General features: G+C 44.8%; 1 protein-coding gene across 5 annotated transcripts in view; it reads right to left on the bottom strand.

Annotated features, from left to right (window-relative positions):
• GPAM (glycerol-3-phosphate acyltransferase, mitochondrial) overlaps positions 1–3,130 on the bottom strand; it is a 44,735-nt gene extending 41,605 nt beyond the window's left edge. The window contains exons 1-2 of one of the 5 annotated variants that reach the window (XM_074959351.1): positions 3,025–3,130; positions 180–308 (exon numbers count right to left, since the gene is read on the bottom strand). In XM_074959351.1, the coding sequence (XP_074815452.1) occupies positions 180–305 (126 nt within the window). In that variant the 5' untranslated portion in view covers positions 306–308; positions 3,025–3,130. Of the gene's footprint in view, positions 1–179; positions 309–1,559; positions 1,647–2,848; positions 2,868–2,904 lie in introns of those variants that run through there. The other 4 variants (XM_074959354.1, XM_074959352.1, XM_074959355.1 and 1 more) reach the window with 4 other exon arrangements.
• Between the last annotated feature and the right edge of the window lie 11,812 nt (positions 3,131–14,942).

Below are 14,942 nucleotides of genomic sequence, written 5' to 3'. Positions count from 1 at the left end.
TCATCACCAATTTCTAAGCCAAGTACTGGAAGAAATTGTGTATACATAGGAGATAACATTCTTATCCTCACTCCTCATGAAAAGAAAAGAAAAGAAAAGAAAAGAAAAGAAAATTCTATCTTATACTTTAAGGAAAAATAAAGCGAATCTTGAGGACTTACATCCATATTTTTACTTACCCATTCTTCACTGGAGTGCTTACACCTAGTGACAGCATATTCTGCTGAAGAGGCCAAATAGGAAACATCTATTGTTCCAAGGGACAAAGCAGCCTCATCCATGACACAGGACAAATTTAAGACCATGGGCTAAAAGGCAAAATGCGTATTTTTGTGAAGGGTAATTTACAATTCTAAATAATTCATCATAAATTGGTTTCCTGTATCAATGCATATCCTGCAAAGTTCCAGATTGACTCTCTCAGGTTTTGATACAAGCAGCTGTACCAACACAGTAAATGGACAAAATAGCATACTCAGTATGTCTTGATGAAGAGACCTATTAACACCTTGCCCACATTGCCTTGTATGACCCAAAGGATACCTTTGCTCAAGAAGTTACTCACACTCCTCTTATACTATACAACATTCCTCTTTTATAAATTGTCTCCTGGGAACATCTTTCTTCTATAAAGTCTTTCAGAAATGTTTTCTCCTTGCACCCCCACCAGCCAGTGTATTGCATGTGTCTGAGCTAGACTAAGTGTTGAAACTAGATTTAAAACTCCTTGGGGCAAGGTTCATGCTATATGTGCATGTATAATTCCAAACTCATTACTGGCACGCAATAAAAAATATTAAAAATCCAACACAAGTCCACATTGCATGTGGAGAAGCCTGCATTAAGATAATCCTTTTTAAATAAAATATTTCATCATCAATCTAATAAATTTAGTTAATATCACTCCATGAAAGATTAATAAGCCAATAAATCAAAAGCATTAAGAGAGTGTTACAATGAGCATTTGCACAACTTGGACATTCTGAAATCAAGTAGTAATATTCACTACAAATTGTGAGTTACATTTCATAAGATATCAATTTATATTCAATATGTATACAGTATTAAGAGAGGATGCTAATTCTTTCATTTATTACCACAGAGAAATATTTCAAAGCCCAGGTCATGCAAATACCTGTAGGAGTACTCTCCACTGAACTCAATGGGCATATTCTGGTATATAAATGTTTGCAGAGACTAAAATCACTAACCCAAAATTTTACTTCATTTAATCCCAGGCAATCAACCAGCCTCAGCACAGGGAAATGAACTAGATGAAGTCTGGTGGTCCCTTTAAACCCTACATTTCTATGATTCTAAACAACAGTCAACCCTGGATCCATCCTGCAAGCACTCCACACACAAAATTCTCAACTTAAATTAAAATTTTAAATTCTGGCGTTTTACAGGATTAGGCCCTTTGGCTTAACTTTACACATTGTGAGTACAAAAAGGTACACGTGAACAGATCTTTGCAGGTTCAGGACCTTTATTTGCTTTACTGGGTCTTAAACACACTAATACTCTAAGTAACCCATAAATACAAATACGATGCTCACACATATTCAGAAAGATATGTCCCCTAATTCACTTCTGGGTCACCTTGATCACATTTGTGTGCATACACAATCACTTGAAGACAAACACTGGAAATAAAAAGCTATTTAAGCAATGGCAATTTCATACATAAATCTACAGAGAAAAAAATTCTTCCAGCACCTAAACCCCATTAAACAGCTTATGCTCTAAACCAGCTACAATAAATATGTCAATCTAAAGTGAATCAGCATGGAGTAAAAATACAAAAGATCTGCTAAAAATAAAACTACAAACACTGAGCACAAATATGTGGTGTAGAATGTCCCTGAGCAATAGAGGGGCATATTGCCAAGCGGACTGCGCTGAGGCAATGTTGGAGGAGGAGCAGACCATAATGGCAATGAAACTGCACTGTCCTACTGAAGCTCACGTGGAACTGAGGAACGGATATGACAAAATCAGCAAGGTGCAATAAAGGTTTGTGGCTCCATTGGTCTGGAAGGGAGTGAGCATAAAGGTGCGTGAGAAGGCAAAGAAAAACCAATCTTAATAGGGCTCCCAGCCTCTAATTCCAATCTTCAAATTCAGAGTACAGCCTGAATCTCTGCAGCTCAGTGAATGCTTCATCCTATTCCAGGCCTACAGAAAAGACAGAAGCGACCCATAACCAACCCCCCCCCCCCCCAACACACACTATCTTCCCCTGCACCCTCCACACTATACCCCCATGCCTCTACCCCCTGCACACATCCCCCACACCCACTAGATACGCTATCCCCCGTACCCCACCCACGCTAGTCCCTTGCGCCACACCGCCCCCACTCACCTCTGCACCACCCCCACCCACGCTAGTCCCTTGCGCCACACCGCCCCCACTCACCTCTGCACCGCCCCCACCCACACTAGTCCCTTGCGCCACACCGCCCCCTCACCTCTGCACCAGGCTCACCCACGCTAGTCCCTTGCACCACACCGCCCCCACTCACCTCTGCACCAGGCTCACCCACGCTAGTCCCCTGCGCCACACCGCCCCCACTCACCTCTGCACCAGGCTCACCCACGCTAGTCCCCTGCGCCACACCGCCCCCACCCACCTCTGCAACCCCCACACACACACTATTCCCCTATGTCACAGGGCCCCCACCCTCCTCTGCACCACCCCCACCCACATTATTCCCGTGTGCCACACGACCCCTACCTACCTCTGCAACCCCCCCCCACACACACACACACTATCCCTCTGCACCCTCCCCCCACCTCCGCCCGCCATCTGCCCTGGGACCCCCACACTAGTACCGCCCCCACCTACCCGTGCGCCATCCCCACACACTGTACCCCCTTCGCCCTGGGCCCCCACGTTATTACCGCGTGCAGCCTCCCGCTCCTTCCTGCCAGTTAGGAAACCCTCCCACTCACCCTGCACCGAGAAGCCCGCCCCAGACGCGTCTCTCCGCCCCTGCGGCTCCCCGCACCCCGGCTACTCACAGGTCCCGCGCACGCTCCCGGCGGCGGCCGCGCCAGAGACTCTGTCAGAGCCTGGCTCAAGGACTCGCGGCGGCGCGGGCCTGACGCGAATCCTGCGCGCCCGTCTCCATGGTGCGGAGCGCACGCCGCCCCTCCTGCTGTGCAACCGCCACCCCCTCCCCCTCCGCCGAAAGCACCCCCAGCCCGCCACACCCACACTCAGAGTGACACCCCATTCTAACCCCGCCCCCCCGACCCCCAAGCCCCCCCACAGTGACGCCCCATTGTAACCCCGGCCCCCCAGCACCTCCACCCCCCGCCGAGCACCAAGCCCCCCCACAGTGACACCCCATTCTAACCCGCCCCCTCAGCACCTTCACCCCCGCCGAGCACCAAGCCCCCCCACAGTGACACCCCATTCTAACCCCGACCCCCGACCCCCAAGCCGCCCCACAGTGACGCCCCATTCCAACCCCGCCCCCTCAGCACCTCCACCACCCTCGAGCGCCAAGCCCCCCCACAGTGACGCCCCATTGTAACCCCGCCCCCCCAGCACCTCCACCCCCCGCCGAGCACCAACCCCCCCCACAGTGACGCCCCATTCCAACCCCGCCCCCCGCGCACCTCCACCCCCCGCCGAGCACCAAGCCCCCCCACAGTGACACCCCATTCTAACCCCGCCCCCCGACCACCAAGCCCCCCCACAGTGACGCCCCATTCTAACCCCGCCCCCACCACCTCCACCCCCCTCAAGTGCCAAGCCCCCCCACAGTGACGCCCCATTCTAACCCCGCCCCCCAGCACCACCCCCCAGAACCAAGCCCCCCCCACAGTGATGCCCCATTCTAACCCCGCCCCCCCACTTCCCCCCCCCCGAGCACCAAGCCCCCCCCACAGTGACACCTGACCTCTAACCCCACCCCCAGGCAGCCCCAGCACCTCCACCCCCTGTGCATCCCCAGCCCCGCACTGACCCCGCCTGTCACTGCACTTCCAACCTCCCTCCTCACCCCAACACCTTCCACCTTCCAGCCCCGCACTGACCCCTACCTGTCACTGCACTTCCAACCCCACCCCAAACACTAGCACCTCCAACCTCCCCACCCCAACACCTTAAACCCCCCAGCTCCACACTCACCCCCGCCTGTCACTGCACTTCCACCACCCTATACACACCTCAGCTCCTCCAATCCTCTAGTCCCGCATTGACCCATCACTGCACCTCCAATCTCACACACACACACAACAGCATCTCCAACACCCCATTCCAGCACTAATACACCCACACACACACACCCCTGTAGCCCCTTCAAAGCATCTCCATCCAACTATACCAACTTCCCCCCCCCTGCAAAAAAAACACCTCCAATCCTGCACCATATCAACAAGCAATCCCCCCACACAACAGTATATCCAGCCCTCTTAGAAACATAGAATCATAGAATATTAGGGTTGGAAGAGACCTCAGGATGTCATCTAGTCCAACCCCCTGCTCAAAGCAGGACCAATCCCAACTAAATCATCTCAGCCAAGGCTTTGTCAAGCCGGGCCTTAAAAACCTCTAAGGATGGAGATTCCACCACCTCCCTAGGTAACCCATTCCAGTGCTTCACCACCCTCCGAGGAAATAGTGTTTCCTGATATCCAACCTAGACTTCCCCCACTGCAACTCAAGACCATTACTCCTCGTTCTGTCATCTGCTATCACGGAGAACAGCCTAGCTCCATCCCCTTTGGAACCACCTTTCAGGTAGTTGAAGGCTGCTATCAAATCCCCCCTCACTCTTCCCTTCTGCAGACTAAATAACCCCAATTCCCTCAGCGTCATCTTGTAAGTCATGTGCCCCAGGCCCCTAATCATTTTCGTTGTCCTCCGCTGGACTCTCTCCAATTTGTCCACATCTCTTCTGTAGTGGGGGACCAAAACTGGACACAATACTCCAGGTGTGGCCTCACCAGTGCCGAATAGAGGGGAATAATCATTTCTCTCGATCTGCTGGCATGCTCTTACTAATACAGCCCAATATGCCGTTAGCCTTCTTGGCAACAAGGGCACACTGCTGACTCATATCTAGCTTCTCGTCCACTGTAATCTCCAGGTCCTTTTCTGCAGAACTGCTGCTTAGCCAGTTGGTCCCCAGCCTGTAGCGGTGCATGAGATTCTTCCTTCCTAACTGCAGGACTCTGCACTTGTCCTGGTCGAACCTCATAAGATTTCTTTTGGCCCAGTCCTCCAGACTCTAGGTCACTCTGGACCCTATCCCTACTCTCCAGCGTATTTACCTCTCCCCTCAGCTTAGTGTCATCTGTGAACTTGCTGAGGGTGCAATTCATCCCATCATCCAGATCATTAATAAAGAAGTTGAACAAAACCAGCCCCAGGACCAACCCCTGGGGCACTCCGCTTGATACCGGATGCCAACGAGACATCGAGCCGTTGATCACTACCCATTGAGCCCGACAATCTAGCCAGCTTTCTATCCCCCTTATAGTCCATTCATCCAATCCACACTACTTTAACTTGCTGCTACCCCAGCATTAACTCCCATATTTTATCATAACACCTTCTCACATACACCATAGTATCTCCAGTCCCGGCAGCTGCTCACCACCTCATTATTCAGGCTGCTTAACACCAATTTCCTCCTGCATACTTAATATCGACTCCCCACCTACTTCTCACCCTATCCACCATCCCGTTATTCAAGCTGCTCAGCACTAACCCTCCATCCTCCTAATCACAATCCAGCACCAACCCCAACCTCCATCATCTCTACTACCTTAAAGCAACCACCCCAAACTCCATACCCAGCACCAACCCCCTTCCTCAGCATCCCAATGCCCAGCACTAACCTCTCCTGCTCAGCACTAAAACCCACAGGCTCCCACCTTGTCTATTTAGTTTGTAAGATCTTTGTGGCAGACACTGCCTCTTACTCTGTGTGTGTACAGTGCCTACCACAATAGGGTCCTAATCTCATTTGTGACCTCTAGGTGACTCTAATAAGAATAAATAATAATAATTAACAGTAATACTAATTATAATATTGCTGGCTCCAAAATGGTCAGCTGTTTCTTCATTGTGCTCTACAGTATATGTAAAATAACACTCCTAATTTACAATAACTAACCATATATACAGTAGACACCACCAAACTGGAACATGGTTTTTTGTGTGTCCTTTCCAAATAAGGTAGCTTCTCCCACCCCACTTCAATTCCCCCTTTCTTAGAAATCATAGGATCATAGGACTGGAAGGGACCTCGAGAGGTCATCTAGTCCAGTCCCCTGCACTCATGGCAGGACTAAGTATTAGACCATCCCTGACAGGTGTTTGTCTAACCTGGTATTAAAAACTTCTAATGATGGAGATTCCACAACCTCCCTAGGCAATTTATTCCAGCGCTTAACCACCCTGACAGTTAGGAAGTTTTTCCTAATATCCAAACTAAACCTCCCTTGCTGCAATTTAAACCCATTGCTTCTTGTCCTATCCTCAGAGGTTAAGAAGAACATTTTTTCTCTCTCCTCCTTGTAACAGCCTTCTGTGTACTTGAAAACTGTTATCATGACCCCTCAGTCTTCTCTTTTCCAGACTAAATCCATATCTGATTCGTCAATAGGCGATTTCCAAAAGGAAATAGAAGTTTAATGGCAGTCAAGAAATAAATAGTGTATGTTTATTATTAGTGGTTTTACAGTACTGGTTTGAGGTCTAACCAAGATCAGGGCCAGCTCCATCATGCTTGGTTTTGTTACAAATATATAGCAAGAGACAATTTATAGCCCAATTTTCACAGATGTTGAGCACTCAGAGCTCCCACTGATTTGCTTAACACTTCTGAAAATAAGGCCATTCATGACACACCAGCTATAATAGACAATTATTGATGAGGTAACAAATTAAAAATAATCATTTAGTGTGTTCATTATTTTAGAGAAAAATGCATTGCGAATGGTCATATTTTTAATAGAATGGCATAACTGCTTACTGATGCATTTATGTTTTTGTGGAACCATGAGAAATCTGGCATCACCTGGATGGGTGATATCACCCATGTGCTAATTTTAATCATAAATTTTTACTTGAGGCAGTGATATAATTGTTTAATCCCTAAAGCAAATATTGCTGAAACATTGGCTGGTTTATGGAAATTTTGCTTCCAAGTCAGAATTGCATGGAAAAGGTATGTGGTATGATGTTTATATTTGTGTATAATGACTTAATAGTCCCGAAAGCTAGATTTATACTGAAAATGGAACAATCACATGAAATTCAAGACAAATGGCAGCAAGGAGAAAGAACTCAGGTGAATGTTTATCGAGGTTGCTAGGCACAAATAGACCCTGTGCCGGTAATTCTTCCTGGATTTGTAGGTCCTGGATTAGAGAGACAGCCTCTCTTTGTCCTAGTCTGAGCTAAGTATCCATGGATGGGATTGCTACTACATTACCATCTGAAGGTCGGAGTCTCCACTGCCTTGCACAGTGAAAAATGGGTATAAAGTGCTACCAAATCAGAACAACAGTGTTTTTCGCCCACTTTGCACAGGTTTAAAAAACTACACGGTGCAAGAGAACCAGACCCTGGTTGTTTCTGATAGCTTCCAAAAATAGTCCTAAATTTCTGTCAGATTTACTTTAGCAAAAATATCCACGGATAATATCAGCACCTGCATACTTGAATAGCCTTGCCCTCCAACAGCTGGAAGCCTGCTGGAGAATATCAGTGTTGTGTTACAGTTTATATCTAATGGAGAATCTCCTTTAGCTCAGGTGACAAAGATGCTACTTTTGGATCCAAGTTTCCCTTAATTTAAGGCTCAGCGAGCAGAGGGGTTTTTTCATGCTGTCGCAATGTCGTATATGCAGAAGACTGAAGCAAAAGAAAACCTGTTTTTCAAGTTGCAAATACATAATATGAAGGCATAATCTGGCAAAACTTGTTACATTAAACAATGTCTGTGTCCATAAAAACATGGGATCTCAGCCAAGGATAAGTCTGTAGGAGGACATGTTTATGACCTTGAAGAGATCAAAATAATATTATGGAGAGTGGAAGTTCCCCAGCCCTAATTAGGATACTCATGTTTCCCATAGTGAATTAGCATATTGAATTTTTTTCCCCATCTACCCCTACAGCCAGTTCTTCCATTATCAAACTGCAAATATTTTCAAGAGTGACTAGTGATTTGGGGTGTCTCTGTTTTTGGGTGACCCACTTGAGACACTCTGAAGGAGCCTAATTTTCAGGAAGTGCTGAGCACTCACTCTATAAAGCTCAGGTTCCTAGAAGAGAGTTCAAAAGTTGGGCATCCAAAAATCAGGGCACCCAAAATCATTAGTCACTTTGCAAATGCAGGCCCCTAAGACTACTGAACTTGGCTGTATACTAACTTTTCGATGGGAGGATTTCAGCAAAAATGGGGCAATGGATTGAATTTGCTTTCACTTATAACCACGTAAGTCAAAATTCCGTGATGAATCCTGATCACGTGTCACCTCAGGTACATTGTGCATACGCTAAGAAGAATGAAACTACTAGGGACTTACATTTATATAACTAACAGAATCTAGCCCAAGTGGCCCTCTTAATTATGAGAAACTCTGGTTTTGATTTTGATTGCTACATAGACAAGTTAATGTCCTCCAGGTTACCCTTATACGACTACATCCTCCTTGACTTCTGTGGAATGGCACAGGCCATACGGTAAGTGAGAGAAGAATTTCCCCTTTGATTCGCTGGGCCATATTCAGAGGTGAGTTTTAGTGAATCTAAAGGAGTTTATGATTCTGTAATGTGCAGCATCTCCCTGCCCACCCAAAATGTATTCCACTACTTTAAACTCCCTTAATCTCTCCTAGATTCAGACTATGCTCACTAATCCTTTAGATTAACATACACACATGCATTTACCAATTTACACATCACCTTTGAATTTGGACCAGTAAGGCTAATTCCAAGGGTGTCTAAATTGTAATTTATATACTGAGACGCCAGATGAGAGGGCGTAGCAGGAAGAGCAACATATCTGGGAGGACTTTAAGAATGTAGATTATGAAATAAGGTCACCCCACTTTCCTGCTGCACACCTTTCTGCCAACCCTTTGACATGTAAATTACACCAGCGTAGATTCCCTTGGACTCCTCTCACTATCTGGCTTCTTATAAGGACCAGGTGATGTTCATACCTAAATCCTTATTTTAATGATAAACACAGATAGAAGTTTGCTCTTCCTAGTGGTGACCAGATACTGCAGGAGAAATACAACAGGAGAATTAAATTCTGTTAAACCAATGCCAGAAATCAATCATCATTTTTCATTAGTGGTGAGAGTCTGTTACAACCTGTCTTAAATTACAATGCTGTAATTAAAACTGCTTTTATTTAATGCTAGTATTTGCAGTAACCAGGGAAGAATACAAATAAAGGTTTCAGAGGTAGTACTGTATTAGTCAAAAATAGCTTGACTGAATTGATACCTATACAGGTATTGTAAAGGGGAAAAAAAGAGAGAGATTGAGATTCTGGCAAAATAATCCAGAATTATAAAAGGCTGACGTATTGGGACAAACTCAGATGCATACGTGCAAGGCACATTGTAATCAATTGGAGTTGTCTGCATTCAATGGGCAGAACTTGTACTTAGAATTCCTAAGACTGACATCTCACATTATGTCATTTATTTCTACAATGCCCTTAGTTTACATAGTTGGAGGTACAGACATCCAAGGTCTCTCCCCAAAGAGTTTACAATCTAAGGGCCCTATTCTGCCACTCTTCCTCATGTTGAATAGTACCTTGCTTCTCGAGTAATCTTGCTGATTTTAATTGAACTATATGCAGAGTGGGGAATCCATAAATGTGACTAAAGCTAGCAGAATAGGTCTCTAAATCAGAGGGGAGTTAGAAAAAAATGGCTCAACAACTGGATTATGTTGAAACAAAGAAGCAGGAATCAGAGTTTACCTTATTTCTGAATATCTAAGCTATCTGAATATCCTATTTTCTAAGAAAATGTGTAAGTGTAAGGGAATTAATTTTTTTATCCACATTAACTTACCTAAGCATTTCCAAACTTCATAGCATTTAAGTGTTTTAACTGTAATTTCTTGGTATGTAGATTACACTAGCTAACAGTCTTAATTTAGGCCTGGTCTACCCAATGGGGTTAGGTCGAATTTAGCTGCATTATGTTGATTTAAAAATGGCTGCGTCCACACAACCAACCCCATTCCGTTGACCTAAAGGGCTCTTAAAATCAACTTCTGTACTCCTCCCTGATGAGGGCAGTAGTGCTAAAATCGACCTTGTTGGGTCGAATTTGGGGTAGTGCAGACACAAATCAACAGTATTGGCCTCCAGGAGCTATCCCAGAGTGCTCCATTGTGACTGCTCTGGACAGCTTTGAACTCCGATGCACTAGCCAGGTACACAGCAAAAGCCCCAGGAACTTTTGAATTTCATTTCCTGTTTGGTCAGCATAGAGAACTCAGCAGCACAAGTGCCCATGCAGTCCCCCGAGAATCGTAGAATGTTTCTACGCTCCCCCTATCATCTCCATCCCTGAGGTTATCGCAGATTAGAAGGCGAAAAAAACGCACTCGCGATGACATATTTTCCGAGCTCATGCTGGCCTTCCACACTGATAGGGCACAGCTTAATGCATGGAGGCATTCAGTGGCAAAGGCCAGGAAAGAATTAAGTGAGCGCAAAGAGCGGAGGCAGGACGCGATGCTGAGGCTAACAGACATGATGAAGCATCTGTTGGGGGAGCAAATGGACATGATGAAGCATCTGTTGGAGGAAAGCCAACAAGAGCACAAATCCTCGCTGCATCCACTGTATAACTGCCTACCCTCCACCCCATGTTCCATAGCCTCCTCACCAAGATGCCCAAGAACGCGGAGGGGGAGGCTCCGGGCACCCAGCCACTCCACTCCAGAGGATGGCCCAAGCAACAGAAGGCTGTCATTCAAACAGTTTGATTTGTAGTGTGGCTACAATAAGCAATGTGGCCTTCCCTTGTCCTTCCCTCCTCCCCCACCCCACCCAGGCTACCTTGTCAATTATCTCCTCTTTTTTAATTAATAAAGAAAGAATGCATGGTTTCAAAACAATAGTTACTTTATTTCAAAGGGGGGAGGGTGGTTGGCTTACAGGGAATTAAAATCAACAAAGGGGGCGGGTTTGCATCAAGGAGAACTGTCACACACAACTGTCACACTGAAGCCTGGCCAGTCATGAAACTGGTTTTCAAAGCTTCTCTGATGTGCAGCGCGCCTTGCTGTGCTCTTCTAATTGCCCTGGTGTCTGGCTGCTCAAAATCAGATGCCAGGTGATTTGTCTCAACCTCCCACCCCGCCATAAACATCTTCCCCTTACTCTCACAGATATTATGGAGCACACAGCAAGCAGCAATAACAAGGGGAATGTTGGTTGCACTGAGTTCTGACCTAGTCAGCAAACAGTGCCAGCGAGCTTTTAAACGTCCAAAGGCACATTCTACTACCATTCTGCACTTGCTCAGCCCATAGTTGAACTGCTCCTTACTACTGTCTAGGCTTCATGGGCCATGGGAGCAAGGGGTAGGCTAGGGTAGGTGCGACCGCACGGTGCTGCCGGCTGGGAGAGCAGCCTGAGGCAGAAGCCTCCAGCTCACATGCACATATTCCAGGCAGGACTGAATCTCCATGAGACAAAACTTAAAGAAGAGAATGACCTGAAGTCTCTGGCTCCCATTCGGTGCTCTAAGAGGAGAATAGCCATGTCTGACTAGGCGCTCCTGATGGACCTCACTGAGGTCTGCCAGGAGCACCCAGGAGACGTATGATGGCTATCAGTCCTACTGCACCATCTGCCGCGAAGACAAGGAGCTGCTGCTGTGTAGCAATGCAGTACTGCGTCTGCCAGCAGCACCCAGGAGACGTACGGTGACGGTGAGCTGAGTGGGTTCCATGTTTGCCATGGTATGGCGTCTGCACAGGTAACCCAGGAAAAAAGGTGCGAAACAATTGTCTGCCGTTGCTTTCACAGAGGGAGGGAGGGAGGGGGGCCTGACGACATGTACCCAAAACCACCCGTGACAATGTTTTTGCCCCATCAGCCACTGGGAGCTTAACCCAGAATTCCAATGGGCAGCAGAGACTGCAGGAACTGTGGGATAGCTACCCACAGTGCACCGCTCTGTAACTCGATGCTAGCCACGGTAGTGAGGACGCACTCCACCAACTTAATGCGCTTAGTGTGGACATATGCAATCGATTGTATAAAATCAGTTTCTAAAAATCGACTTCTATAAAATTGACCTAATTTCATAGTGTAGACATACTCTTAGTTTAGCACACAGTTCCACCAGTTACAAGTACATAACTGCTTTTCTTATTATTATTTTCATTTCACACAGAATTTGCTGACATGAGGCCAGAGACTGCTTTCAGTTTCACTCATGTAAACCTGGAGAAACTTTATAGCCTTCAATAGTGTCATTCTAAATTTACTCGGAGATTGTAATCTCACTAATGAAGTGTTACAAATGTGCTAATTTGCATTACATTAATGTTTTTTATATGAAGAACTATCACGCATTGGACCCTGGAGATGATTCTTCTCTTGCTTACATGTTTTAGACCAGTAGAACTCCTCTGACTTCAAAAAATTACACCTGATTTACAACAATATAAGTTACAGGAGAATCAGAACCACAGTCCTCTCAGCTTTAGTGGCTTTGTCATCATTTTTATGCCCCATTTAGTGTATGTTCACATTCTAGTTTATGGGGGAAATGGCTAATCTATATTGTTCCATTTGGAAGGAACAGTAAATGGAAACTTTGCTTCAGGGCCTCAGAAATTTTTTTTTAAAAAATACTCAAGTGTAGTTTATTCGGTGCAATAGCTCTTATTCCAAAGAGAGACTCAAGGTGCATTTGTGGTATGATTTTAAAATTATTTCTCCTACTTTTGATAACATTACTGCATTATATGTTCATTGTAAAAGGAATCCAAAGGTGATCCAGTCACTCATCTGAAAGGGTGCTGGAACCAGTCCTTTTGGAAAAATTAAGCCTGAGCAAAAACTTTTTGTACAACAGGATACACTTGTTTAAAATCTTAATTTTCTGAATAGTAAACTCTCTTCAGTATTCAACACTTGCCATTTATGTGTTGTTGCTATGGGTCTCAAACAAATGGGGAAAGGTTTGGAATACCCTTAAAGGCATGGACTTTCAGGGCTGCATCAGTTCCAAAAATTCAAATACAGTTGTCTTTTGACACCATAAAACAGAGACTCTATCCCACTTCTATTGAAATCAATGGCGGTCTTGCCACTGATTTCAATGGGAGCAGGAGCAAGCCTAAGGTTTGCCAAATTTTTTTCTTCTTAAATGAATGTATTTTCTATGCCACTGAGTCCAGGGAGATAATTTACATATGATGACAAACTGGCAATCCCCTTGCTTTATGTGAATACTATATTTTGCAAGATGCTTTGTTACATAGCAGTTTTCAAAGGAGACTAAAGCTGGCAAGATGGGTATATTTTTAAATCCTTTTAACAATTTTTGATTAGTCCCCAATTTAAAATTTTAAGATTACATTGAGCATTAAAACTTCCAAAACATCATCTTATTGAGAGAGAAATACTGTTTTCTTAAAGTCTATATGCATTATCTGCTCCTGACTGGCTTTTACCAGTTCCCATGATGTCGCTTTCACTAACGGAAACATGTTTACAAAAGAGTGAAAGTATCCTGTTTAAACAGATACTTTCCAACCAGGGAGTGCTACAAAAATTTGGAAACCAAAAGCTGTGTGATTAGGGAGTAAAGATACATACAAAGAGCCATTGTTTTCAGTGACTCAACTTGACCTGACAGGACTATGAACAATAAAGGAGATGCAATTTGGCAGTGGCAAGCTTCCATGCCAATGTTATTACTTTTTGTATATAATGTATGAGGAACATTTGAAGATGTCAAGAGGCCGTGAAATTGACAGATAAGGCTATAGGCAGTAATGGTTCAGCTATCCCTATGTCTCATTTTAAGACAGAATATTCCCTTGCATCTATTTCACCTCCCATATCCTGAAAACTAATACAAAATGTAGTGCAAGTACAGTGACTCTCTCCTGTGGGTTTTTTCCCCTTCCAGCTATCATCTTTGTTACTGTAATCTTGAAACAATAAAGGTCATTTTAGCCATCAAATCTACTTCTAGCTTTTCCCTTTTATTTGTTACTCACTTTACTTTAGCACAATAAGGCTTTTGTTCTAATCGAAAGCATTACTGGATTAAAACCAGTAGAACTGATATGACAATATTACAAGCTTTTAAACTTGCAACCACAGCATCATTTGTACATTAAGCAGTTACAGCAAAAGCATTTAAAATGCCTCCATTTTCCATATGAATTTCTTAGTATGTTTTAAATGAGTGCCAGTGATCTTAAAACACTTAAAACAACATTCTTCTAGCCAACAGACGAGATGGAGCACTGAGTGCAAACATGCAAAATTCCCTAAAAAAAACCTCCCTGCCTCATGCCTTTGCCCTGATCGGGAGAGGCAACTTACTAGGGGCAAGAAGGGGGGCATTTAGTATATTTAATTCAGCCCTGGGCCTTCTTTGCTGAAACCACCAGAGAAGATGTCAGTGTTACTTGTGACTTTTTTTTAAAATCTGAAAAACTGTTTAAAATAGAGTGAGCTCAGAACACTAACTCCTTGCATACTGGCCATTGGATAGCTTTGGGTAGGTAAAGAATCATGTTCATTGTTCCCTTATATGTCAATTTGTAAATCAGTTAAAGAGCAGTATGTATTAGGAGGCTGTAGTGTATTATGGATAAGACTGGGTTTGTGTCAGTTTTCACAGATGTCTCAGGTTCCACTTACTTCTTTGTTTTCGTTTTCAGGGCCCCTTGCCTACTACTT

This window comes from Natator depressus, chromosome 7 (assembly GCF_965152275.1).
Source record: "Natator depressus isolate rNatDep1 chromosome 7, rNatDep2.hap1, whole genome shotgun sequence".
Classification (NCBI taxonomy): Eukaryota; Metazoa; Chordata; order Testudines; family Cheloniidae; genus Natator; species Natator depressus.
Note: the sequence above shows the minus strand (reverse complement) of the source record. Positions and strands in the feature narration are given on the sequence as shown.